This window comes from Furipterus horrens, unplaced genomic scaffold, assembly GCF_987537825.1.
Source record: "Furipterus horrens unplaced genomic scaffold, mFurHor1.1.pri manual_scaffold_8, whole genome shotgun sequence".
NCBI lineage: Eukaryota > Metazoa > Chordata > Mammalia > Chiroptera > Furipteridae > Furipterus > Furipterus horrens.
This window is the reverse complement of record NW_028327178.1, coordinates 1,513,815-1,540,334: the sequence shown is the minus strand read 5'-3', so window position 1 is coordinate 1,540,334 and position 26,520 is coordinate 1,513,815. Positions and strand designations below refer to the sequence as shown.

The 26,520-nt window shown below is 57.5% G+C and overlaps 1 protein-coding gene across 2 annotated transcripts in view; it reads right to left on the bottom strand.

Moving 5' to 3' along the window:
* Positions 1–23,417: 23,417 nt before the first annotated feature.
* ZNF516 (zinc finger protein 516) overlaps positions 23,418–26,520 on the bottom strand; it is a 78,234-nt gene continuing 75,131 nt past the window's right edge. For both annotated transcript variants that reach the window (XM_090285381.1, XM_090285380.1), the window contains one exon: positions 23,418–23,786. In XM_090285381.1, the coding sequence (XP_090141507.1) occupies positions 23,727–23,786 (60 nt within the window). In that variant the 3' untranslated portion in view covers positions 23,418–23,726. The remainder of the gene's footprint in view (positions 23,787–26,520) is intronic.

Sequence of the window (26,520 nt, the reverse complement as noted above, 5' to 3'; positions counted from 1 at the left end):
CGGAAGGGACTGGCAAGGAATCTTCAAAGTCATGAAAATCAGGGGCCTACAGCCAAGACTGCTCTACCCAGCAAAGCTGTCACTTAGAATGGAAGGGCAGGTGAAGTGCTTCCCAGACAAGGTGCAGCTAAAGGAGCTCACCATCAGCAAGCCATTATTATATGAAATCTTTAAAGGTCTTCTTTAAGAAGAAAGGGGAAAAAATAAAAAATATGAACCGTAAAATGGCAATACATACATATCCATCAACAATTGAATCTAAAAAACAAAATAAATGGGCAAGCAGAACAGAAGCAAACACAGAGGTACAGGGGACATTTTGACGGTGAGCAGATGGGAGGGGGTTGGGGGATGCGTGGAAGAGGCGAGGGACTGAGAAGTGCCTGGCGTGGCCCTGCCCCGGTGCAGGAACATCCCAGACCTTGAACTTGAAGTCTGGGATACTTGCCCAGACGAGAACCCCTCCTGCCAACGGTCAGAATGTTCATTTTTCCAACAAAAAGGATTCCCTTCAAACGTTAGCCGAGTAATTTGCTAACTGACAACCCCTCAGACACGGCAAAGGAAAAGTTTCCCGTAAATCATTTAAATCCATGTGGCTGCCAGTCCTGGAAAGGCAGCACCCCTAGAACAAAGATGTCCGTGTCGCATGCCCCGCACCCCCGGCTCCTGTCACTGCTCTGGCGTCACTTCCGGTTGGGAAGCCCCCGTTCTGGGCAGCATGCTGCGTGGGGTGCTCAGCCACTGACCCGAAGGGAGATGACACAGTCATTGATCCTAAAAAGCCCCAAAGCAGGGAGACCACAGACACGTGGACGTTTTCACTGGGGCACACACACATCCCCGCGACCAAACATGGAAAAGGCAGCCGACCCACGCCAGCCGCCCCCACCCCCGGAAAGGCCCGCAGGCTTCCCCCAGGGTTAGGGCCGCGAGGGGGGGGGGGCTGGAGGAGGAACGTGACGCGGGCCGACCCACACTCCTCACAAGTACATTTTCAGTGAAGGACTAATCTCCTTGCTTCCTTCGGATCAAGGTAACCGGAGAGCGATGCTTCCTAAGTCAGGGGCTCACCGCCCCCCCCGCCCCCCCCGCCTTCCCGGTGCGGCTCCACTTACGCAGCCCCGCTAACCGAATGATAGATGGAGGAGTCGCTTGGGCAGGCGCCAGGAGCTATCTCCTTCTGTTCGGAGACCGGCATCCAAATCTGAGCCTGTGAAATGGCTTGGGTGATCTTAATTTGACAGTTGTCAACATTTCAAAACCATTGCCAAGTTCAACCAAATGGAAGTCTTTGATCAGGCCTGGCTCTCTCTCTGTGTGTGTGTGTGTGTGTGTGTGCGCGCGTGTGCGCGCGCCCCAGAGGGCTGCCAGCCCGAGCCCCAGCACACACCTGTGCGCCCTTCCTCAGCCACGCGGCGACGTCCACGGGCGGGGAGAGGGGCCGCGCTTCGCCGTCGGGAGGTGGGCTCCAAGAAGGGGCAAGATTCGCAGACGAAAATCGCTGGCTAGAGGATTAAAGCAACTAACGTTAAAATCTGAAAATAAGGGGAGTGCTGCACAGCACAGAAACGCTGACGTTAAAGGGAGGGCACAGTCGGAGACGAAACGGCCCCTGGGCCGCGTTCCTCGTTCGGGGCACACAGTTTGCGGCACCAGCGTCGCCGTCCAGGCTGAGTTTAAGGGCGACTGAACCAATCCCCCGTCAGCGGAGAAGCAGTAACAAAGGCGAGGAAAAGGCTCACGAAGGCAGGACTCCTCTGAGATTTGACACTGGATTTGAAAATGAAACTATTGGCACAACAAATATGGAGTCACCGTGAGGAAGTCACTGAACAAAAATGCAAGAATATCAAAATCCTACATGACGGGAGCGCAGCTCTGAGTTTAGACATCTTCGGTCTTCATTCTGTAACATGGATGCACCAGAACTAACGGTCGTTTCTGGGGGGCCACATATCACAGAAGCGTGAACAGAAAGTAAAAAGTATGTTTTGGAGAATTATTTCTTTTTTTCATCATGTTTCAATATGATGGGTGACAGGTGCCCCAAAATTAGGGTGGGTGACCGGTTCCCCCAAATTAAAGTCTTCCATAAAAGTGTGGGTGCATAAGTACAAGGCCTTGTTTGATGGTGGGTTGGCTGACAGCAAACAGCCCCAGGTCGGGAAGCCCACGGCCACCTCAGTACCTGGTGGGGGAGAGGTCAAGTGGGCCCGAGGGCCAGGAGCCAGTGCCCTGGGCAGAAACCCCCGCCTCCTCCCCATCAGGTGCGGCTGGGTGAGCACGTGACCCCAGAGTGACATCAGCTTGGGCTGAGGGTGGGGACAGATGCAGAGGCCCCTGCAGGGCAAGGAGTGGACCCCAGAGCTGGGGCCAGTGCACCCACCCCACCCAGCGCCCAGGCCTTCCAGGAAGACACCCAAGGGTCAGGGGAGGAGGCGCGGGGGCACAGACACTGTCTCTGCTGCTGGGGCCTGACTGATTCACACCCGGCTGGTGTCAGCTGGGAAGCGCGGGTTCCCGTCGGTCACGCTGCTTTCTGGGGCTTTGGCCGGCATGCCGCCCCCTCCCCTCCCTGACACCCGGGTCGCTGGGAGGAGACAGAGCCAGGTCAGGCTCATCACCAAAAGCAGACGTCCGCAGGGCTTCGGGGATTCATCCGCAGGATGAGACCGAGGACGCGAAGTGGCCACAGGCACCGACCCCGCGGACTCGGAGCCCAGTTTGGGCCTCGCGGTCTGCTGCTCCTTTGGGGGCACGCAGTATGACGTCACTTCGACAGAACGACCCAGCTAGTCACAGCACCGGCCACCGCCCACCCTCCGCCTGCAGAGAGGCGCACCGCGGCGACCAGACCAGCTGTCCCAGGCGGACGGGACGGGAAGTCACCGTGTTCTCAAAGACCCTTGAGAGGGTGTTCTCACGGGTCCCCTGGTACGCGTCCCCAATCTTGCTAACATTCATAATGAAAGGTATTTTTCAACATCTTTTATTATTATGGGAAAAGTCTGCAACGATGCCAGCCAGTTCACAGACTGAGGCGGTTTCTCCGGTTATTCTCGGCCTGCTAACCCAAGGAGTTTCCACGGCGCTTCCAGCAGGTAGAGGGAAACCATTTCCTTCCCCCGAGAGCGGAGCCTTGGGACGTGGGCGTGGTGGCAACGGAGGGCAGGTTTCCTTCCTACAAGTGACTACTTGTGTACACATTGTCCAGACAGCAGGCGCGAGCTCGTAGGTCAGCGAGCCCACCTGTGAGGGGTTTCTTCCAGAAAAACGTCTGTTCTCTCCGGGCTCCAGAGAGAGAAGGGAGTTTCGTGCACTGCCCAGTGTTTATACAGAGCAAGAAACGTCGCTTCCGAAGGCCCTGGTAGGCTGGCCCAGCTTTTTCTGCCGTCTTCAACACACACAAGGACCTTACAAATTCGTCCATTTTTGATCCCGTTTTACAGAGAAGCTGAGGCTGAGCACCTGCTCGAGGTCCTACAAATCCTGATACTTTCTTCCCCTGGCCCAGGCCCAGGGCAGGACCATGTCCTTTAATTGACAGGCAAATGCACCAATAGGCCCCAGAGAGGACCCCGCACTGATAATGTGTGGATGACTGTATTTAAATTTGAAATATTTAACATTATTTCTGATTTGAGACTTTCCTTCCACTTCATGAGCTTGATCTCCTCTAGAGAAACCACACACACGTGTGTATGTGTGTTATTTTCTAAAGTTGCTTAAAGTGAATGTTTGTTCAAAGCCAGAAAAATCAAGTAAGCTGGAGCTAAACTGCTACCAGGTTTAATTTAATATCTCTTAGTTTAAATTTCCGAACTGGTTGGATGTTAGAACCACTTAAAGATGCTCCCCAAAATACATTTCCTGGCACATCCCCCAACATTTGAAGTCAGTAAAAAAAAAGCAGGCATATATGAAATGCAAAGCAGAAGTCCCACTTAACCCCCCAACACACCGTTTTCCATTAAAATGCAAACAAAATAGATACCATCCTTACCCCCGTTACTCAATATTTCTTTTTACTCAATGTAGTGAAATAGGGAAAAGGAGTGACAGGTAAAGAGGGACAAGCTCACAGTTTCCCTACTAGCAAATCCACGGTGATTGATCAGAATGGGCACTGACTAGGCCCTGCTACGTGGTGATGCAGAAGTTAATATATTCCAGCAAGATAAAGACAGGAAACGTAGAAGTGAGGAAGAAGGTTCACTTCTTATGGATAACTGAAACTACACATTCCTAAGAGCAGCACTAGCAAGAAATGTACAATAACTATATTAAAGAAGTATAAATTTTACCGACAGACATAAAAGAAAACATAAATAAAAGAAAAATCATAAGAGGGCTGTTGAAATATGCTATTTTTCCCATTTGAATGCGTGAATTCCATCACGTCATAATTGATATCCTAAGGGAATTTGAAATGAGCTAGCTGATGCCAAATTACAACTAAGAAAAGTTCACAGGACAGCGGCTGGACCTAAAGGGACCAAATGTAAGTTCTGCCCCGCCCCTTAGCCGCTTCGCATGCCGGGGACACCTGAGGAAGGCCGGGGTTGGGGGGGAGACTTGAAGACAAGCGTGGGGCCTGCGTCAGCCGCCTGAGCTGCCTGCTGTGACGCTCTCCAGGATGTAGCGCGATGCCGTCTGTTACACAGCACCCGCCCGCCCGGACACAGAACCAAACACTAGGAGACAAGGAAAAAAAACACACAAATGTCATCCTAGTCAAGCAAAAATGCACTCAGTAAAAATCAGCTCCATCCAAGGGGACCTAGATATTTATCTGCATTAGCAGAGAACAATTTTAAATCAGATGTTACGAACATGTTCAAAACCTGGAAGGAAAACTGGTCACAATGAATGGATCAAGATGGGGAAGCACAGCAGAGAGAGACAAACGATTAAAACAACCAGTGGAGGTTACAGAACTAAAAACTGCAGCAACTGAAATGAAAACGACCAATCCTGACTGAAGAGTAGAGGACCGCTTTGCGCACTAAAAGCGGATTGCTACAGCAGATTGCTATAGGAACGGAGTCCGAGTGACAGAGAGAGAGGATGGAGAGGAAGACTCTCAAGAACCCGAAGGAGAATTTCAAGTGGTCTAACATGCATGCAATTGGGGTCCCCGAACAGAAAAGCGAAAACATTGAAGAAACAATGGGTGAAAATGTCCCAATTTAGTGAAAAATATCAACTTAATAATCCAAGACTCTCTGTTCCCTTCTGGTTCTGTTTCCCTGGAGAACACCAATAGGACTCAGTGTCAGCACAAAAGGAAATCAGAAAATATTTTCAAGTGAATGATAATAAAAAATATATAGCGTATCAAGAATTGTTAAATGAACTCAAAGCAGTGCTGAGAGGAAAATGTATAGCTGTAAGAGCTTTTCTGAGGAAAGAAGAGAGGCTTAAAAATAAATGACCTGAGCTTCCACCTTAAGAAGCTATAAAAAGAAGAGCAAATTAAACATAAGTCGGATTCACTCCTGCTGTGAGCCTCCAAGGGCTGTACAAACAGTCTATTAAAGAAGGTCTCAAAGAAAAAAAACTTCCTGCCAAAGAATGAGACCGCTTAGAGGAACCAGAGAAAGCCCCCGACAAACGCAGCCTACCCAGACCAACACTGAAGCCGGCTCCCAACAGCCTGTGTGCATGAAGGAAACAAAAATTCACTACCGAACGGGAAAAGCCCGTGTCTCCTCCGGGCCCTCCTCCTCTCAGCCCGCCGTCCCCCCAACAAGACCTCCAACCCCAAGAATTGCTTGGGGGGGTGTCCTCAAACAGCAATTCCGTGACACCGGCAGTGTGTCCTATACATGAACCCAGTTCTGACGCCTTCCTTCCCTATTGCATTACAGATATTTCCAAAAATAGACCTGGTGCGATCAAGTAATTTTGAAAAAGACACCAGAGCAATTAAATGGAGATAGGACGTCTTATTTTTCCATGGTTATGCAGAAATTGAATGTATCTATAGAAAAATAAGGACCCTCGACTTCTACTTTCCGTGACACACGAAAATTACTTTGCGCAGCATACACCTCATCATAAAAGCTAATCTATGAAGTTTCTAGCAGAGAGGCAGGTATCCTCAGGCCCTGGAGGAAGGGAAGCGTCACACAGGACAAGGGTGACGAGCCAACTCAACAGCTCTCTGTCCTGAGACGACAGCGTGCAGACCGTGGAGCGGACGTACCACCAGAATGAAATTTAGTTAAAGCTGACGGTAAACTTGGCTCCTACTTTTCCAAAACAAGGACGCCAGGTTTGCTGGAAGACAGAACCTTAGGCTGGAACCACTGTCCTGCGGAGGGGCCGCAGAAAGCTTCCCCACGTGCAGACGGAGGACGGGATTGTAACTTATTTTCTCAAACCACGCTGATTCCGATGGAAAAAGTTTAGTCTCAATGTGTCAGTTTGGAGGGTCGTGTATTACGGTGTCCCACCAGTGAACGCTAGGAAATCTTTCCGCTTGGAACAAACAGAACCCACGATGAACTCACTCGGAAGGACTGAGGCCCCATCAGAGCACAGACATTCTCCTAGTGAGACTATAGCGATGCCCCTTCACCTGAGGGTCAGGGGTCAGGGCCCTGGCTTCCCAAGCACGAGACGCTCGTTCCTCACCCACCTCGCAGTGCCTGCTCTGGTGGCGGCCAGACGCGGGTCCCTCCATGGCCCACTCAGGAATCGAAAGGTCCAGGCTCACACTACAGACCACGTGACTGCTGTCCCTGAGGACACAGGTCAGCGGGGACAGAACCCAGCGTGGCCACTGCATGTTCCTCTCAACGCCTAGCAGCGTCCTGGTCCTGACACCCAGGAGCAAGGACACAAAGCTGCTGCTTCTGTCCCTCGTAACGGGCCACAGGCAATGCCTGCGCCCCCCTTCCTTACCGACAGCGCAGCCAGTTGTTCGGGGAAGGGACAGCCGGGCGCTGGCGTGGGCTTCGGAAGGGGCCGCGTCCACGTAAATATTCAAACAGCAACGTCTCACTGCGCACGCGGAGGTGGTCGTGGAGCCGGGTCCCTGTGCCCGTTCTGAGAGTTACCATCCCGCGCCACCAGCAGCCAGGGCTGGGAACGCGTACGGAGGTCTCGGAATCAGACACTCAACGTCAAATAAGTGGAAGGGGAAAGGGTTTTTTTTCCTGTTTACATTTGAGGGGGGATCTAGTTGCTGAGAAAAACAGGCAGAGAGGAACTCCCCCCCGAAATTTGCTCTGAGAGGTGGGACGTTCCCAAGTCGTGGCCCAGGCCTGACAAGGCCACCGCAGCCCCAGAGCCGGGGGCAAGGCCGGCAGGTGGCCGGTCCCAGGGAGGGAGCGGTGGCCTTGGCCTTGGCGTCCACACCGCATTCTTCCTCCCACAGTGGCGCGCACTGGGACTTCGGGACACAGCGTTCCTGCTGACATTCTTGCTAGAGAAGAGTGAGACCTGCCTGGGTCCCGGAACTGCACGCGGAGACGTCGTGGGTCAGCTGTTCTAGCGTGGGGCGGTGGGGGGGGGTGGAAGATGGGGTACAGGCATGGGTTCACAGCCCCGGCCAGGACCGAACGGCAGCTCAGAGGCACAACCCCGAGAGCCTCCCGTCCGGCTGCGTCTGCCTGCCCTCCCCTCTGGCCCTTCCCACCCTGCCCCCGGCCTCCGGCACCTCTGACACCCGGAGGCCCAGTGTCACTGCCCATCACGTCCTCCACAGGCAGCCCCGTGCCCGGAGGGCAGGCCTCGGGCAAGGCAAGCACAGGACGCTTCTCTAAATGCGGGACAGAGGCACTGAATCTCCCACGGGCAGGCAGCCCACTGGGAACCGGAGGTGTGGACCCCAGAAGTGTGCAGATAAGCCACCCACAGGGGGGCGCCCAGGGAAACCGAGGCACGCAGGACAGGGGGCGTTTGGGGGAGGAAATAAAGCGCAGAGCCAGGTACACGTTGGAAACACTGAGACAGGGCGGGCACCGGGCTTGGAGAGAACTCAAGAAATGACGCTCAAAGGGATGGAGCTGGCAGGCGTCTGATTTAAATTCTGTTAAAAAAAACCCTCCGAACCTCCAAACACAAGCGGGACCCAGGAGAGGGTCGCGGCCTTCAGTCGGCGAGGGGACCAAACACCACACTCTGGTCAAAGGCTTGAGCAACAAAAGGGGACTGGGGTGGACTCTTTACAACACAAGCTGTGATTAAAAAATAAAAAAGGATGAACAGCCCTGACTGGGGGGACTCAGAAGGTTGCAGCGTCGTCCTGTTACCCAGAAGGTCACGGGTTCGATTCCCAGCCCCGGTGTGTACAGGAGGCAGCCGACCGTGTTTCTCTTTCACGTGTGTGTCTCTCTGTCTCTCCCTCCCTCCCTCCCTGCCTCCCCAACCTCTAGAGGCAATGAAAGAAAAATGTCCTTGGGTGAAGATTAAAAAAATATATATGAAAAGATATTTGCAAGTTGTGGGGAGAGGAGGGGAGATCTCTGTTATTTATGTTGCTCTTTTGATCCAGCGGAAATCTGGGCAAACACCAGAACTCTGTGCGTGGAAAACACAGTCTCCTGGCAGGGGTTCTAAGCTGCCGGCACAGCTGCCCCTGCAGATCTGACGGGCGAAAGGTCACGGGCCGAGCGAGGGGGCTCTATCAGCATTCCGAGAGATTCCACACACACCCCGCGACGGGACGGGGCGGATTCTTCAGGAAATGAAACACCCGCTTCACAGCGCTGCACGGGCGGGTGTTCCTGTCCTTTTACGTGCCCCCAAAATGAGGGAGAAGAAGTGTCCCTGGGATGAGTCCTCTCCGGCCCCCCCGAGGGGAAGCCGACCTCAGGAAGACCCTCGGCGGCTGAGGTGTAAATAGCGCCTGGGGGTGTGGGGTGCTCCCCCTTTTCCACTCATGACTGTCACCGATTTGAAAAGAAAAAGGCAGAGGTCATGTATGAGAGGTTATTTTTCATGCAAAGCACCCCGTGCTCGCTGTCATTCCGACGGCGCCGACCACGCCCTCACGGGCACAGCAGCGGGCCACCCTGCAGGCGCTTCGAGCCCCAGAACCTCTGAGCGTGTCGCTGACACCCCTTCGTGCCGACGCCGCCCGCACGGCGCAGCGAGTGCTGTGCGTTGGTCCGGCCTGCGGTCCTGGCGCTGCCCGGCCGCTGGATTCGGAGCAGGGGCCTGCGTGAAACGGGGTTACTCCCGCTAGTGGGACGCCACCGAACCCTCTCCCGACGGCGCTCCCACGGGAAGCCACGCGAGGGCGGTCTTTCCAGCAACATCAGTGCTTGTCACCTCCCCGAACTCCCTGGACCCTTGGATCCCACTTTCCAGATCAGCCTCGACGTGACGGCCGCAGCAGTGGAGCAGAGTCACGGGAAGGGCTCAGGACGCGGCTCATTTACCACATGGTCACCTTCTGGGCAGGGACCGCCAGCCGCGGCCTTGGAGGGGGCATCCCCGTTCCGCACGCCAGGGTGAACGTCTGCTTTCTCTCGGGCCTTTGCCACATCCCCGTGTTCCACTTCCTGAGGTGTCGGCGGGGCCTCCCCGACCTGCTGCTCCCGCCGGTGGGGAGATTGTTCTGGACGGCCGTCCTTCAGTATTCAGCAGCGGCCCCCCCCCCCCCCCCCCCGGTCTGCCAGGCGATGCCCGCCTGCAGAGGGAGTTTGATAAAAGTACAGCTGAAGCTAGGAAAGGCGTCCGCCGCCAGGGCGGGGGTCTGCCGCAGGAGAGGCTGCGGGCCCTCCCTGGAGTCCCTCCTCCAGAGAGCCAGAGGGCAAACTGACTGTTCTCAGAAACGGGGTCTTCCAGGGCCCTGGAGCCGGGGCTGGGGCCGCACTGGGGTCCTGAAAAGACAGGGGATGCTGCTGTCTTCTCCAAAGACGGCTTCTCTGCTGGGACGCTGCACCTGTCCGCCGGTGCGACTTCCAGTTTCAAAAGGGATTTTCTCTGACTCCTCCTCCTTCCCGTCGGAAACTTATGAGCATCGTTAAGAATGGCTGCCGGAGAGGGGGCTTCAACAAAGAAATCACTGTACTGATTTGATGTGAAGTGCGCCCTCTGCCCGGAGTCCGGGACGTCGAGTCTACCTGCCCCGGAGAAAAGGGGCCGGGCCGGGCTGATGGTGGCAGCCGTCAGAAGCGGGAAGAGGTGCCCCCCAGTGGGCGTGGCCTGTGTGCCCCCCACCGGCTCCGGCCACACCTCCTTCCCGGGACACATGCTGCGTGCGCCTCGCTGTCCCCTGCCCTCCTCCTTCCGACCTGCTCTCCACGCCTCTGTCTCCTGTGTCCTCCTCGTTCCCATTTTCCAACCCTGTCCCTCTCCTTTCTCACTCTTTCCTTCTTTCTAACTGCTGGTCCACCCAGAACCGTGGGCAGAAATCATAGGTGCCCGATAGGCCTACGTCTTCGAAGCGCCGCGCTCTGGCAGCAAACGGCACTGCAGTACCCTTTCCTCCAACGAAACAGGGAGATCGCCTCTGCGTTTTATCCGTTAAAAGAATCTTTACAAAGCAGCTTTCTCCCTAGTCTCTGGAAGCATGAGGTAAGTTTTCAGCGTAGTAGGAGGGATGAGCACGGTGCAAACGATACAAATGTTCTTGGACAGGAATCTTCACTTTAGCTAAGGAGCACTCAGCCTTTTTCCGTGGTTCCCACGTACTTGTTGCCACCAGGACGCTGGTTTGGAAGTGAAATGAACGGCTCTCACCTACTGAGCACTTCCTGTACGTCAGCGCAGTGCCACCTAAGTCCCGCCCACATGTTACTCCTCGGTGTCGCTGCATCTGGGGGGCGGGGCCCTCGGTCTCAGCTGGGGACCCCGAGGGTCAAGAGGGACATGAGCTCGCCTAAAATCGTGGCTGGTGATCGCAAGAAAGGGGGTTTGAACTTGGGTCTGACCCCCAGCCAGGGCTCTTGGCCATGAGGTCATGAAAGATGTGACTTCCCATCTGTCCATGTGCCCTGCCCCTCAGGTGTGACCAGCAGGGCGTGGGGGTGGTCGCGTCATCATCCGTCACTTCTGAAAAGGCCTGACCCCACGAGGTCCGGTGCTGCTCCAGGCAGGACAAGAGCTGTGACCGGTGTCGGGATGGGGACAGGCGGCAGCGAGGAAGCTGATTCCTGAGGCTTTGGGACACAGACGGGCTGCGTCCAGCTCTGTCGTCTGCTCTGAAGTCTGCCCGGCCCATCAACACGCAGCCACGGACACGCACACGCTCCCCAAAAAGGAGCGGTGGCCGGGGCGGTACCCACTGTTTGGCACCCCCACCTAGGGCGCCCTTTTATTCCTGTGAGAGACGGAGGCTGCCCAAGTCAAGCAGTTATGCCAACAAGAACGGCGACTTCCGCCGGCGACAGCAGACCCCGGCCCCGCGAGCAGGATGCTGTCCTCAGCGCGGCTTCCTCCCGGCGATGCGAAAAACTCACCTGGGCCGCGAGCAGTTTGAGAGGGGCGCAGGTCCCCCAAGGACGGCATCGTTCCCCGGAAACCAGCGAGCCGGCCACGCGTCCGAGCTGCAGGGCCGGCCACTGAGCGCACAGGCTGGGGTCAGAGCCGAGACCCAGGACGGAGCACCTGCACGGGCTGGCAAGGCCCCTGTCCTGGGCTCGTTCTGGGTGGCCGTGGGTACAAGTCCCCTCGTGGCTCTGCACTCCCCATCCCACGTGTGTGACAGGCTGGGGGGACTCTTCTGGGGCAAACACGGCAACAGACCTGTTAACAGTGGGGCCGGAACCACAGGCCGGCGCCCGGCGCTCCCATCAGCTTCTCCACTTCGTGGCCACAAAAACTCTCCGACAGCAACAAATTTCTGGTAAAAATGCAAAGACACACGTGAGCCCACGCCCTTCAGGGGACATGGATCCATCCGCCATGGGAGCAGGAGGGACGCGCCCCACGGCAGTGACAGCACACAGGACATCTCCTCTTCTACGGAGACCTCCCACTCACTGGCCGGGGGAGCGAATGGGCCGGTAACCAGCGCCTCCGGGAAACGCCCCCGCGTCCTCCGAGAGGGGCCAGCGCCGCAGCCGGCGCAGAGGCGGCTCCGCTGGGCCTACGAAGTGGGCTGGAAGTAAGCCAGGCCGGTGTGCGACGGCCAGGAGGACGTCGGCTGGCAAACGGGGCATTCTTGGACATCATCCGATCGGGGTCCATTCGGAACCCATTTCCACAATTTTAAAAAGACCTCCCCCTTTTATTTTTAGTAAAATTAAAAGGCCACTTCCTACAGCTCTGTTTCCTAAGAAACGGGAATCAGCGCATCCCAACACCTTCAACGCCCCCAGGGAACGGTTTGGGCCCGACCGAGCTGGGGGAGGGGCAAGAGGGGCGGAGGGGCCGTCACTGGGCTCCCGCCTGAGCACACCTGCCCCAGAAACAGCTCCCGGGGGGCCCGTTCCTCCGCCTTGGAAGCCGAGCGCTCCGAGGCTCCGTGGGAACCAGGGACGGACACTGCACCTTCTGGGAGGACATCTCAGCTTCCGCCGACGGAACTCAAGCCTCTTCCTAACCGTTCCCGTCAGTTCCAAAGTGGTTCCGTGCACAGGCTCCGTGACGGCCGACCGTCCCCACGGGTCCTGGGCTGACACCACACGTGGTGACAGAGGGGGGTTCGCACGGTGGGCTCCTCATCGCTCTACGCACCCCTGCTGTGCCCTCGCCGCCAGGAGCGGGGGAGCGAACGCCAGCTGCTCGCAGTGCCTTGCGCGACACTAAAAATGCAGAATTAAAGAACGAGGGACGTGCAACGCTGCCAGGGAACGTGACTGATTGAGTGGTGCCCCGTGACGAGGTTTAACACTGTAAACTGAGTTTTATGTTGCTCGCTTCTCAGAGTGACACCCTGAACATTTTAAGGCCGGGTATAATAATTTTATGGGGCGAAGTGGATATTATTAGGTGATTACACTGTACTACTCTGTCAAACTCCTGTTTATTAAGTACAAAAAACCTACCATAAAAATAAGAGGAGATTTTGCCTTCAGCCGAGAAAAGAAGACACTCCAGCCCGAGTCTCCCCGGTGCTCAGCGCTGTCAGGGCCCCTTCCTGGGGGTCTGAACTGCGGGCCGCAGCGTCAGAGAAAACTACAGGACAACGCGTACCATGCAGTTTGATCGGGAAGTGACTTGGAAGGGTGACCGTGTGCGCTTTGCCCTGTAGGGGATCACTGGTATGGCACCCCCGCCCCCACCTGTGCGGGATACAGGGAATAACGCAGGCCCACGCCGGGGCCGGGGTCGCCATGCTGACCCCAGACTGAGACCAGAGCACCAGGACGCGTTTGCACTCGAGGAAGAGCTTATTCCCAGCTGTTCTCCTTAAAGAAAACCCATCAACCCACGACACGAAGGTGTGAGAAGTCAGAGCTTTGCTCAATAACTGTGATTGATCTTTTATAAAGTCTCGAACTGTTAGCCCAGCTTGTCAGGTGTACAAATCTACTCCAAACTTAACTCTTTAAAGCTCTCAAGCGGCCACACTGCGCAGCGAGGAGAGGAACAACGTGACATTTGCGCCTGGCTTGACTGTCAGACGCGGCCTCATTGAGGGCCAGCCCCCGTCCCCGGAGTCCTGGGTACCCCAGAGGGCCCGTGGTGTCCTTAAGACCGCAGAACGGTGGGGAGGAGCCGGGACGCCGGCTCGCCCCCACGTCTCAGCCCGGATGAAGGTGAGCCCTTCCTGGGAAGGCTGGCTCGCGAGGGGGGCTGGCTCTGGTGACACCCTGCTCTCCGTCCGCAGGCCACGACCTGTGCCCACGGCACCCCGGCCGGCGGACCCAGAAACACAGCTCTCCTGTCTTCGTGTCTTCGGTCTCTTCCTGTAGGGATGGGGCCTCCATGAGTGCCCGCCCAACACACTGTCCCCAGCACGAGGCCTGCTGCGTGACGGGTGCTCACTGAACATGCCAGCTGCATGTACAGCAGCGTGGGCGAGTCCCACGGGGCCGCATGGGCTGACAATGACTTCGCTCGTCTGTAGTAGCCACGTGGCTGGAGGTCGGCCCTGGGACTGCCCCGCACCCTGCCACGCTGCAGGGGGCACCAGCAGTCCCAGCTGTGGAGTCCGCCGCACCCAGAGCATCAGAACGGCAAAGGGCCACGGGGAAAGCAGTCAGATGCCAGGGCCGGACAGACCCGAGTTCAAATCCTGGTTCTGCCACTTCTTACAAGGCTGACGTTTGATAAGTGAATCAACCTCTCTGAGCCTCAGAGCGGAGATGGGAACATCTCCAACATGCAAGGAATAGAATCATCCTGGAGAGCCTGTGAGTAGGTGTAAATGAGACGTGTATGTGAAGAACACAACAATACTGTTTGGACTAAAATAACTCATTAAAATGCCACAAAACAGCGTGGGGGCGGGGAGGAGAGAGAGAAAGCCAGCCTTGAACTTGGTGAGAGAGAAACAAGAATTTCATGACTTAGCTGCACTATTACTAATGCTGTTATTTATACAACACGTGACGTGAGGGAGACATTTTACCCAAGAGGCAAAAGCATGTCTCTAGTCTTACTTCACAGTCGCCAAGACATAAAACAAGCCCCTGACGGTCTGACAAGGCGCAGCATTTCCAGGGTGTCGGAGAGCAAATTAAGAATCCACGTTGCTGTTCCCGCTCCTTCCTGATGCACAGGACTTATCACGTGCGCCCTCCAAAAACCCTGGAGAAGTGTTAGGAAAACAGGAGGAGACCTGGTATTGGCTGTGAGTTTATCCCATCACTTTAAAAACACTTTTGAAAACATTGGATTCCAAGCAAAGCTAGAATGGCACAGAAATGTCAAGAAACACAAAAAATAATTACTATTCTGGAAGAAACTACTAGAAACCCTAGTGAGTATGTACTTTAGGCCCAAGTCCGGGCTGAGACCTGGGAGAGGTAGGACGCCGAAGGCCGGCCGTGGTGTCCCGCGCACACAGAGAGGCCGGATGGGGCATCAGAACCGCGGGCCTGGGGCTCCCGGCCCCGCTGCACGGCCCTCTCTGTGGGCTCCCTGCGCCCAGACCCTGCGAGGGGGCTCCCGCCTCGCTACTCGTGACGGGGGGAGCTGGGCGGTTACCTTGGCTCCTGCCCCCACCAAAGAAGCCAAAGACGTCCAGCTCATCAGCGGGGCTGTGGGCCAGGAGCCCTTCGGTTGACTTCCCAGCTGTCAGAAACGGTAAACCCGCCATTTTCCATGCGCAGCAGCGCCCAGCTCCCTACGGGGACTGTCGGTGTCACGGCAGGGCGCCCCGCGGCGGTGGCCCATGGATCTGTCACACCACAGAAACCTTGTTTACGTGAAATCAACTGCACAGAGAGCTATCAAACCATGGGAGAGGCGCATGTCTCCGGCACCCTCGGCCCGGGCGCCGCGGAGAAAAATAGGGGCGGCGTGCGGGGTTGACCGAACGTGACTGAGCACAAACCACGGACGGGTCGGAGAGAGGCGGCCGGACAGTGTGCTGCTCGGTGACCCCGCCCCCGGCCGTGACAGCGACGGGAAAGGAGCCGCCTCTCTGGCCGCCGGGCTGGATTCATTCAAGGCCTCTGAACTGCACAGGCTGGTTTAGATCCAAACTGCTACCTTCTCGCCCCTAACACACTGTGACTGTTCACCCATGAGCTCTCGGTGTGAGCGCAGAGACCGAGGCGTTTCTCCTGCTCCCCACAGAGCACTAAGGGGAGATTTACGGGGTGGGGGGCTGTTTGAAAGTTTCCCTTTGGATGAGTGAGGAGAGGGCCAAGAACAAGGTGTTCTGTTCTCAGATCGTTTGCCACCAGGGCGATGGTGGTGATGGTGACGGTGTCGGTGATGGTGGTGATGGTGATGGTGGTGGTAGTGATGGTGATGGTGATGGTGATGGTGGTGATGATGGTGATGGTGGTGATGGTGGTGGTGATGGTTACACCATCATGGCCTCACCCTTGTCCTAGACTGAACCCCTGCCTCTGGAGAAGATGGTCATAGAGGAGATAACTTAGAGACAGAAAGAAGGACAAACTTACTCTAATAAATTTTCAGGTCCATGAAAAATGAAAAAAAAGATAAAGATACCCTGGCATGGCAGACAAACAACTACATGCACATATACATACGCGTGCCCATGTAACTGTATGCACACATACATCTATGGCACATAGTGGCAGGTACCATGAAGAAAACAGAGCGGGTAAGTGCAGATGCAATAGAGAACGAGGGGTGGCCCCCTTAGATAAGACGGGTGGGGGCCTCTGGGACGGGGAGTTAGCGCTGAGAGCTGGGTGACGTGAGTGCTCAGCTGAGCAGGTACCCAAGGAAAGAGGGTCCCAGAGGCACAAATGTCCTGCCAAGGGCATTTTATCCACCACAACATGCAGCCCACTTCCGGGGACACGCCTGACGTTGCGTGTCTGTGGGCCAGAACACGGAAAACTACGGGATTTACATGGGGCTTCAGTAATATCCTCAAGTGGCCACCAAAAGTATCAGATCTGAGTCTTTCCCGAAACTACTTCCAGCGTTAGTGACATCAGTTGTATTTGTAGATGGACTCACCGTCAGGCTTTTATCTAGAAAACACTTAAACTTGAAAACGTAGGAAGCCTTTCCAGTTTAATCACCTACAATCGACCTGTTCATCGAGGGCTGACCTCCTGAGTCTTTTCTTACACAACAGAGTGGAGAAAACCCAGCGTCCGGCGTCATTCGCAACAGGCAGACGGGCTGACTCAGAGGATGGGGCCCCGTCCCGGCCCCAGACCTTCCCCCACGCGTGCTGGGGTGTGGTCCTGGGACGCCGACTGTCCTTCCTGCCCTGCCTGAACACAGTCCTGAGAGATGCATGACGCTCACCTAGCATGCCCTGCTGCGGCCCCGGGTCGCTGGCCAGAGCCGAGGGGCAGGGCCAGCAGCAAGGGGCTGAGTTAATGTGTCACCTGCCCCTGGCCCAGAAGGAAGAGCAGACAAGCCGGGGCCTCAAGACGCCGGCCTGGTGCCAGAGATCCTATCCTCAACAGTCAACTTCGTCTCCCCACTTTTACGGCGCCCCATGAACCCACACACTGTCCATGAAACCTGCCAAGCACGAGGAGGACAGAATGAGCCTCCCCCACCTGAGACGAGCCGGCCCCCTGGCCCCCGTGACGCCAGCAGCAGCCCTGCACTCAGTCAAGGGCGTGTTCACCTGGCCCCCTGCAGGCCGTCACTGGGATCCGGGGACAGCGAGGCCTGGAGGGCGGTCTGCCGGCCTAGACCTGCTGGGACCAGCTTTGGGCAGAGCTGGTCTTCAGAGAACAGACCCCGGGCCGAGGGACGGCAGGACTTCCCCTCGCAGGGTCGCTGGGCCGCATCCCAGCGGGGCCGCCTGCTCCTCCTCCAGCGTCTGCGCCTCTCTGGTCCCCTAGGCTCCTCTCAGGGGGGCACCACTACAGACTGCACTGCGTCACCCCAAATCAGTAGCTTGAAGCTGTAACCCCCAATGTGACTGTTCGGAGGTGGGGGCCCCCAACCTGAGCCCAAGCTCACCGGCCCCTCCTTGCTGTGCACCCACTGGTCCCCCCCAGCCCGGGGCTGTCTGACGCTCCTGGACGCTCACCCCGTGCTCGCGGCTCTCCGACGTCCACCCCCTGGTCTGGGGGCCATCCCTCCACAGTAGGAAGTCCTCCTCTTCCTCGTGACTCACGGTCTCCCCCTGCCCACGGCACGTACTCACCCTGAGGTTCCTGCGCGTTTGTTCCCCCGGGCACCCCGGGCCCAGGACCACAGGCCCCGAGCGCCCCGCACATCTGCACCCTGGTAGCCCCTGGGCGGGCAGCCAGCCGCACTACCCAGCATGCAGCGGGTGCTCAGTGCAGGTCTGCTGAGCAAAGCAGCGCAGGAAGTGAGACCGGTGTCCCTCTGCGTGCGTGTCTGACCACCACCCACCATCTAGTGGTGGGAGAGGGCAAGTTCAGGGCGAGCCGCTCCTGGAGAAGGAACGGGGCCAGGGACAAGCACGCGGGTCCCCTTCAGGCCCCCGCGGCGAGCGGGGGTTCTAAGGACGCCCCGTGCGGCCAGATCTCGCCTGTCACTGGGGAGTCACAGGGTGGATGTGGAGGAATAGGAATCGCGGTGTGCCGTGCGAGCTCTCGGGGGCCTGCCTGGGAGGCGGAGCGCTCCCCTCACGTCCACACGGCGAGGGGGCGATCCCAGGACTTGGCTCTGACTCATCAGGGACCGGATACGCGCCCAAGCTGTGACCACGAGTCCTGAACCGGCAGGTCCCACGTTGCCTTAGGAAACCCACAGCTGACGGGGGTGGAGGGGGGGGTGTCAAGTGAACGGAGGAAGCGGACAGGGTGCCATGAGGGGAACGGGAAGGGAGTGTACGCTGGGGACGGCACAGCCGCCCAAGGTACAAACCCGAGGTGGCCGGACGCTCGCTGTGTGATGTATACTCCGCAGCACGTGCGCCCCGCACGGCGGTGGCTGTGCCGCTCGCTGAGACCGGCTGCGCTGGGGGCTCCGTCCGGGGCGCAGGGCCAAGGGGGGGCGGCTGGAGCGTGCCGGGCGCGAGGCTCACCGTGGGTGCGCAGGCCCAGGACCCGGGTCCAGCCTCGGGGGACGTGGATGGGCAGAGAGGGCCCCGCCGAGCAGGACGCCCAGAGGGACCCCGGGGATGGAAGTCGGGCGGGGAGCGGCTGCAGGAGGGGCCCAGCTGACGGGCGGGAACGGGAGGGGCCCCACTCATGTGACCGTGTTTAGAACTTCCGAACACGCGGAGATGCACAGCCGAAATGTCACGTCTGGGAATTCCTTGAGTCCGCCTCCAAACCACCGTAACAGCAAAGGGCAGGTAGCAACACACGTGGCCGAACGCTGTAACTGTGGAACCTGGACGCTGAAGGGTGTGTGCGCGCCCGCCATTTGCCGTAGAAAGGAAGTCGGAACAACAGACCTTCTGACTATGCCGCGTGGGTGTCCCCAAACGCACGTCCAGGGGCGTTTCCTCGCCGAGACAGGCAGGTTGCTCCTCCCTCCTGGGTCAAGACCTTCTGACAGGTTACCCAAGGCGGTCGACCAAGCTCTGACGTCAGATGCAAACCTGACATCAAGCCCAAGTAATTACCCAAAATCATTTTATAAAGTTGTTTTAAAAGTTTCAAGCGGGTGACACCTGGTCTCGGGGACACAGGGCACCGGGGTGATGGAATTGGACCCCTGAGCCCTCTCCCGGTGCATGTGGCCCTGCAGCCTGCCACGTCCCACCTCCCGTGTCTGACTGGCTCTGAGGCCCGCCATCCCCCCACGAGCACAGGTCCCTTCCTGTCCCACCACCCAGGGCCGAGCTGCGCGGTGGCCGGCACCCAGAGCTGTTGAAGGAATTCGTTATGTCAAAAACTTTCTGTACATTTTCCACAATTTCAGAGAAGCCTGAGACCTCGGATCGCGTGGGACCTGCATGTTCCTCTGGTTCCCACTGGCCTCCACGTACAAGGACCTGTTGACCTCCCCGGGGTCAGGGAGTCTGTCAGTCCGTCAGGCAGCTTGTCCCAGGGTTGCCTGGCCTGGCCCTCCGGTAAATGCGTGTTAAACCCAAGTCAGCTGTGAGCACACAGTCACCCGCCCCAAACCCCTTTTCCAAGGGTGTGTCTGTGCTGGAACCCAGGACGGAACCCATCTTCCTAGACGAGCTATCTGGTGCCTCGCCCCCAAAACGCTTCCGCTTAAATAAACAAGGACCGCGGTCCCTCCGGGTCGTGCTCGGCCAACAAAAATTAAGAACCCCAGACCAGCAGGCTCTCCAAGGGTGAAGCCCCCTCCTGAAACAGGGGAGAAAGGTCTTACAAATCTCAAGAACTCCAAGATGTTTTTATTGATTTCAAATTTCAACAGAATGAATATGTTTTATCTAAATATTTTATCACACAACTGAAACATTGAATTTCTTTTTCAGAAATAGAGTTAAATACATCAATCTAGTTACAAATTCTAATATAAAGAGTACAAAATATAATGTTATAAATTGTATTTTAAAAAAGAAATACAAATTCTATGGTTTTTGCATTTTCCTGCCTCAAAGGAGAAGGAGCGGAGCCGATGAAGCGCGAACACCCCCTCCCCGTCACCGCCCACGGCACGCGCGCCCTGCGTGCCCAGACACCGCCCCGGGAGCCCGGCCTCCCCGCTGCCTCCCTTGCTCAGCGGATGCCCGCGTCTGCGACGGAACGCAGCCAAGATGGAAGCCGTCGCCCACCACAGCACGTGCGCCCGAGCGACAGCGGACGTGGAACAAAGGCGCGCCCCCCTCTGTGACGGCCCTGAAACCTCTCGGGTGAGGGCGGAAATGTTTCCAGGGAGGAACGCTGGCCCCGAGCACCGGCCCCGACGACGCGGGAGGGGCGCAGACGAGGAGCGGCTGCCACGGTCTGTGACACAGAAGACACCTGTCCCCTGAGCTGCCTGCGCCCCAGAGCCAGTGCCCTGTTGAGGGGAACCGAGAGCGCACCCCCAGGGTGCCGCACTGCTGGGTCCGTGCGTGCGTGCGCCTCACACAGCCACCTGCAGAACGTGGCCCTGGGACACGGGGGCCGCGCTGGGCCACGCCCACCGCCCCCCTCTGACCAGGCGGCCACGGGGGAGTCCCCGTGCGGTCCCAGGAAGCCTTCTCTCAGGAAGCCAGGGTTTCTCCTGGTTTAAGAAATAAATAACTACCGGGGGGCCCCCTGAAAGCATTTAGTACTTTTCTAAACCAAAAGGGCAAAACCCACCAGGCTTGAAAATGTGTCTTGTGTTCTGAGCAAGGTGAAATCTATCCGCCTAAGACTGCCCCACACCCTCCCGGGAACCAGAGAAGGGACGGAGCGGGGATCGCATCCCAGGGAAGGTGTTGAACAGCCAGCTTTACAGAGAACGTGAATGCTCGTTCTGCAAATCAGGGGGCAGCGTGCATGGCCTGAAAGGCGGCTAGAAGCTCGTCACCGCGTGTTGTCTGACTTCCACAGCGAAGAGGCGGCACAGAGAAGCGGGTGCGGCCGCGGCAGAGCGTGGCCCGGGGCGGCCGGCGGGGCCGGGACACACGCGGAGAGGCTGTGTGTGGACCACCGAACGCTTTATTGTCTAAGTTCCACTAGACGCCAGCGCTGTACAGCTCCTGGGAAGCGGAAGGAACAGCAGACAGGTAGAGGTAGTAGAAAGTCTGGGACAGACAGAAGGTGATGTACAGGAGAGAATACGGGAGTCACCCTTCAGGACAAAGCAAAGCAAACACACCGGCTGAATAAATAAGAAAACACAAATCACATTAAATACGACGGCAGAAGCGACAGAAAGGCCTTCACAAACCAATACAACACTGCTGATCAGCAGGGGGTGTGGGGGAGGGGGGCACAGTCAGGCCCGGACAGCGTGTTCCGGAGGGTGGTGTGCGGAGGGCCGCGCCCGTCCGTCCGTCCGTCTGTCTAGTTAAGGGAGAGCCTGGTTTCTGCGCTGCACGCAGCTCATGGTCACAGGCGCTGACCCAGGATGCGCCCTCTGCCAGCGGGCCCGGGAAGCACCCCTCCGTCCGCCAGGCTCCCCGGACAGGAGTCTCCGGGAAGACGCGTCCACTCTGAAGGCCCACAGGCATCTCTGGGACAGCAGAATGGACAGGACTCCACTGTCACTTGGGGTCCAGAATTCCTTTTAGTAACTAGAGCAGAGAAGCGGGACTGAGCAACCGGCCCGTGTGCTCCTGAACTGTCACCGTTCACGTTCAGCCAAGAAACCGGAAGCCAGAAAATGCAGAAATGGTCCCTGTGGGGAAGCGAGCGAAACAATTGGACATAAGTCAGCGGAAAGCCTTTGTGATCTCTAAGGTGGGCGGAGGAATGTATCTGTAACTCTGCTCAAAGTAACCTACAGGACAGTCAGTTACACGTCACTCGGCTGTAGGCAAGGACACCCTAACCGCACCCACAAGACAGGTCATTCTGGTACGTAGCTGGTGTAAGGGTGTCGGGAAAAACAAGTAAAAATTAGATGTGCGCACACACCTGTGTGTACGTGTGCATGTACATATGCATATATGTGTATATGTAAGCTAGCCAGTTACATTGCATTGTTTCCACGTGTGCAAGGTAACCTGAACCGTCAAGTAACTTGAGTTCGGTAACAAGTAGAATCCAGAACCAAACACTAACTAACGACAAGAACAACAACAATAATATAATAACTCAACAAATCCTTAGAACGAGAAAACCACACGTCGGGGTTTGTGTGTGTGTGTGTGTCTGTGTGTGTGTGTCTTTGAACAAGTCTTTGTATCAGAAGCCCATTTTCCACAAAAACTGCGCTAGTCCCTCACGGTATGAAGTGAACTGCCGTTCTCACCAGCATTAAAGGGTCAGGATAATTTCTGTACATGTAAAATTATTGCTTTTTTGAAAAATATATTTAGCATGCCCGTTTTCATCCATTTCCTGCCTTTACAAAATGTCACAATTAAAAAAAAAACCTAGTAAAGCTTTTGCAAAAAATTTCACAGAACATTTCCATTCAAGGCAGCAGTAACTTTTGATAATGCATAAAATCCCATGTGCAAAACTCTGAGACTCTCAGCAACGTCACCACGACACGGGAGGGCGCAGTCCCAGGGGCGGCAAACGTTTACGTCTGGGGATACGACTTCCGCTGCGGAAACCGCAAGGTTTAAGAGCCTTGGTTCCGGGCCCTCCCCCCACCAAAGAACTTGCATTTGTATGACTGAGGAAGAGGTATATAGAGCCACACGGCCTCCGCCCCCGGGGGGCCTGGGGACCGCCTCTGCCGGGGGCCAACGTGCCTGTCCTGCGGGGGGTGCCAGGCCCGGGAAGCACACGCACCAACTTGCCGGGGTGGGGCAGGGCGGAGGGAGAGCACAGGGGCCCCAGAGCACCGGCTCCCTGGCGGGCCGGCCCCGACGCATGCCCAGGGGCTCCCGTGGACGACCACGGTCCAGCCCGGGAGGCGCAGGGGCCAGAGCACTGGTTGGACGGGCGCTCACAGAACGTAGTCCTGTGACAAAAGGTCCTGAGAATAAACAAAGAAGCCTGCTTTCCTTAGTGTTTGACTAGCTCTGTTTCCAAGGTGTCCCCGCTGCCCAGGCGCACAGGTGTGGGCGCTCGGACGATCCACGGGGACGCCACAGGCCCCAGCGGGGGCGGTGGGGACAGAACCACGGGACGGCCAGGGTCACGCGGCCCACCGCCACCCGGCTTGCACAGCACCTGCAGGCCGCCTCCGTCCTGACTCACTCACAACTTGGACACCACCGAGGCAGGAGGGGCTGTGGTGGTGACCGCGTGTCGAGCCCAACCCCACCTCCTGCAGTTCCGCCGCCGCCCGCAAGTCCTGGGCACGGGCTTTGCTCGTCCACCCCCCCCCACAAGAAGCGCTTTTCCAGTGTCTCCATCTCGTCTCGAAGGGCACAGAGGCCCATGCCCTCCCCGTGCCAACCACCGCCGCCGCCGCCACCGCTCAAGGAAGGGAGCGCGGGCCACAGGGCAGTGAGCACGCGCGCCCACGGAACCCAAACACGGACTCCGGAGCACAGCGTCTTCACTGCTCACTACGCGTCCGACCAGAAGCCTCGCCCGCCGGCCTCCACGCTGGCGCCGCCGCGGTCCAGGACGCAGGTGCCGGCGGGGGCGGTTCCGCCGCTCTTCCGCACACAGGTGGTCAGGGTCGCTGCTGGGAGGCTCTTGGGACATCCGGGGTGGGGGAGGCTGCTGACGGCTGTCACAGGGCGCCAGGGCGCTGGCAACGCGTCCTTAGGTTCCCTTTCGGAGAGGCACTGTCGGGACGGTGTCGGGGTTAGCGTGGTCTCTCCCCTGGAAGGGAAAAGGGACAAAGAAAAGCTCATTTGTGCCCTCTGGTTTCCAAGTGCGTCTTTCCTATTCCTTTTCCTGTCAACACCCCGGAACACAAACGAGGAGCGCCGTCCGCTCAGCAGAGACCCCTGGCTCCCGCTGCAGCCCACCACACGCAAGCAGGACACGTTTCACGTGTTACCCCACCACCACCGCCTTCGGAAGCAGCTTAGACGTCGCCCCCGTGACCTGGAGGGTGGCGAGGCTGCACCCACAGCCTCATGTGTAAGAGCGGCGACAATGGTGTCTGAACCAGCTCCGGGAAAGAGGCGAACGCGTGGCGAGGTGGAGGCGCGGGGAGGATTCAGAAAAGCAGACGCCCGTGGCGCATGCAGATTCTCAGCGCCGCAGCCAGGCTGCGTTTGGGGGCCGAGCAAACAGAAGTACAGCTCCCCCACAGTCCGACAAGGCCCGAGCAGCGCACCCCAATTCCCGTAACCAAGCACCACGCTGGAGAACCGGAAGGGGCCTCCCGCCCCCCAAAGTCAAGTGAGCTGCGGGATAATGGAGAGGACAGATGAGCCCCGACACGTGGAGCATCGCCTGCCGTTGGACAATGGAGCTCACAGTCTGGGGACAGAACAGCAGGTGCGGTTCCTCTGCCTTCGCCGCACTGACCCCGGCGGGAGGCCGGAGAACGCGACACCCGACCCCCGCGACGAAGCTGCACAGCAAACAGAGCCCTCGTGGAAAACGCCGGCAGTTTGCAGCCATGCCTGTCGGAGCCCCAGGAACCGGGGAAGGCACCTGGGTCACGGAGCCGATTAAGGGCTCCCTCCTCACTAACACTCGGAAAACGCCTCTGTCCGGGCGCCCCGCATCCGTGGCGGTTACAGAGAGTCCCCGGCGACCTCCAGTGGCCAACAGCAGATGCCCCTGGCAGGGTGCGGGGCCGGGCGGGCACGGGGCCCAGAGCCCAGTGTGCCTGAAGCGCAGGAAGCAGTGACCCAAGGAGGTGTGAGGAGCCGTCCTTCCCGCAGTCACGGAGGGGCCGGGCCCCGTTTCTGCAGGGTGACGTCACGCCGGGAGAGACGGGGCAGAACAGGGCCCTGTGAGACTGGTTCTGGATGCATTCAGGGAGGGAAACAGACTTTGTACTTTCCCAGGGGAGAAAAAAACGGGGGGGTTTCTTGGTCACTGTCAGGTGACCGACCCTGGACGCCCTAAGAAGGAACTGAAGGGTGCGGTACCACGAGGTTCCCCGTCAGCCGTAAGTAACAACACAAGAATAAACAGCGCTTCACGTACTCAGGACTGTGGGCGGGCACAGACTGCGTGTTCCCGCATGTGCTGCGTGTCTAGATGTTGTGTACACGGCCCCGATTACACCCAGGTATCCACCAGGGTTCCCCTTCTTCAGACTAGCGAACACGAGCATGCACTTGGCAGAGGAAGAGACCATGAGGACGCTGATGGGCACCTGTCCCCCCGAAGAAGTGACGTTTTCAACTGCAGGGCTCAGCGAGGCTGACAAACATCTGTCTGAGGAGGTCTGCAAGGTGTGGGCCCCAGACCTCACGCACAGCTGCCGCTTCTCTTTGTAACTGAAGGGGTGCTTTCAGAGAGCGCCTCGTTTCGGAATCATTGTCACAGGTGGATTCACTGAAACCGACATCTCACTCTTGGACACGATCCCTTGGGTTTTTTTAAGAAAAGGTGTGAAGTTCCCCTGAGAAATCAGGCAACGGGGAAATCAGGCCTGGGACAGCGGGGCCACAGAAATGCTGACGTGACGGGGACACGTGGCGCTCTGAGCACACGCGCGTGGTTGTCACTGTTTCCCTCGTCCTGCAGAGAGCCCCCAGAACACGAGAAGAACGCGTTTAGAGAAGGTGGCTTTTCCTCTCGGCAGCTGTGTGAACGGCGGGCTTTGCCGCGTTGCTGAAAGAAACATTGCCGTTCTCTCTAAGGCATTTAATGTCCTCGGGATGGATATCGACTTCCGGACCTTTGTGAGGCCTGCTCTTCTCCCTTCTGCCTTTGTAAGAGAGGGGCGCTCCCTGTGCTCCTGGGGTCAAGGGCACGCACACAGAAAGCCTGCCCCCCCACCCCCGCAGGACACGCATGGACCCCTCAGACTTCACGGCGAGGCCAACGTCGGCACACGTGGTGGGACCCCGCTGACAACGTGGCACGGGTCACCTTCCCGAGCACGACCCGGACCCTGCTGGGGCTCGTGTCCCCGTGGGTCATCTGGGATAAACCGTGAGTGACGGTCATGACCTGGGGGAGTGTGTTCTCCTCAGAGGACAATGGGTCACGTGTTGCCAGGGGCTTGTTTGGTTTGATGAGGAAGAAAACCGCTGAGACAGAGACGCAGGGGCTGGCCGCCGACGGCTGCTCTGGGGGCCGAGCGCCTGAAAAGGCGATGACCCGAAAGAGGCCGCGTGTCCGTCCCAGCGCTCCGGCCCCCCAGCGCCCGTTATCCGCACGGTGACGTCTGTGGCTGAAAACGAGGCAGATTGGGTCCCCGCTGTTTTCTCGTTTCCTATTATTTTCATTAATGGAGTTATTTCTCCAGCTCAACTGTTTTAAACTAGCACTTAGGATCATAATAAATAAACTATTAATCACGGTCTTTAAATTTTGGCAAGAAATCTAAACAAAACTGCAATATTTGTATTTCAGCACAAGTTGGTCTGGTTTTTTTTAAATCCCCACACCAGAGGTTGGGGAGAGAGAGGGTTAATTTCTC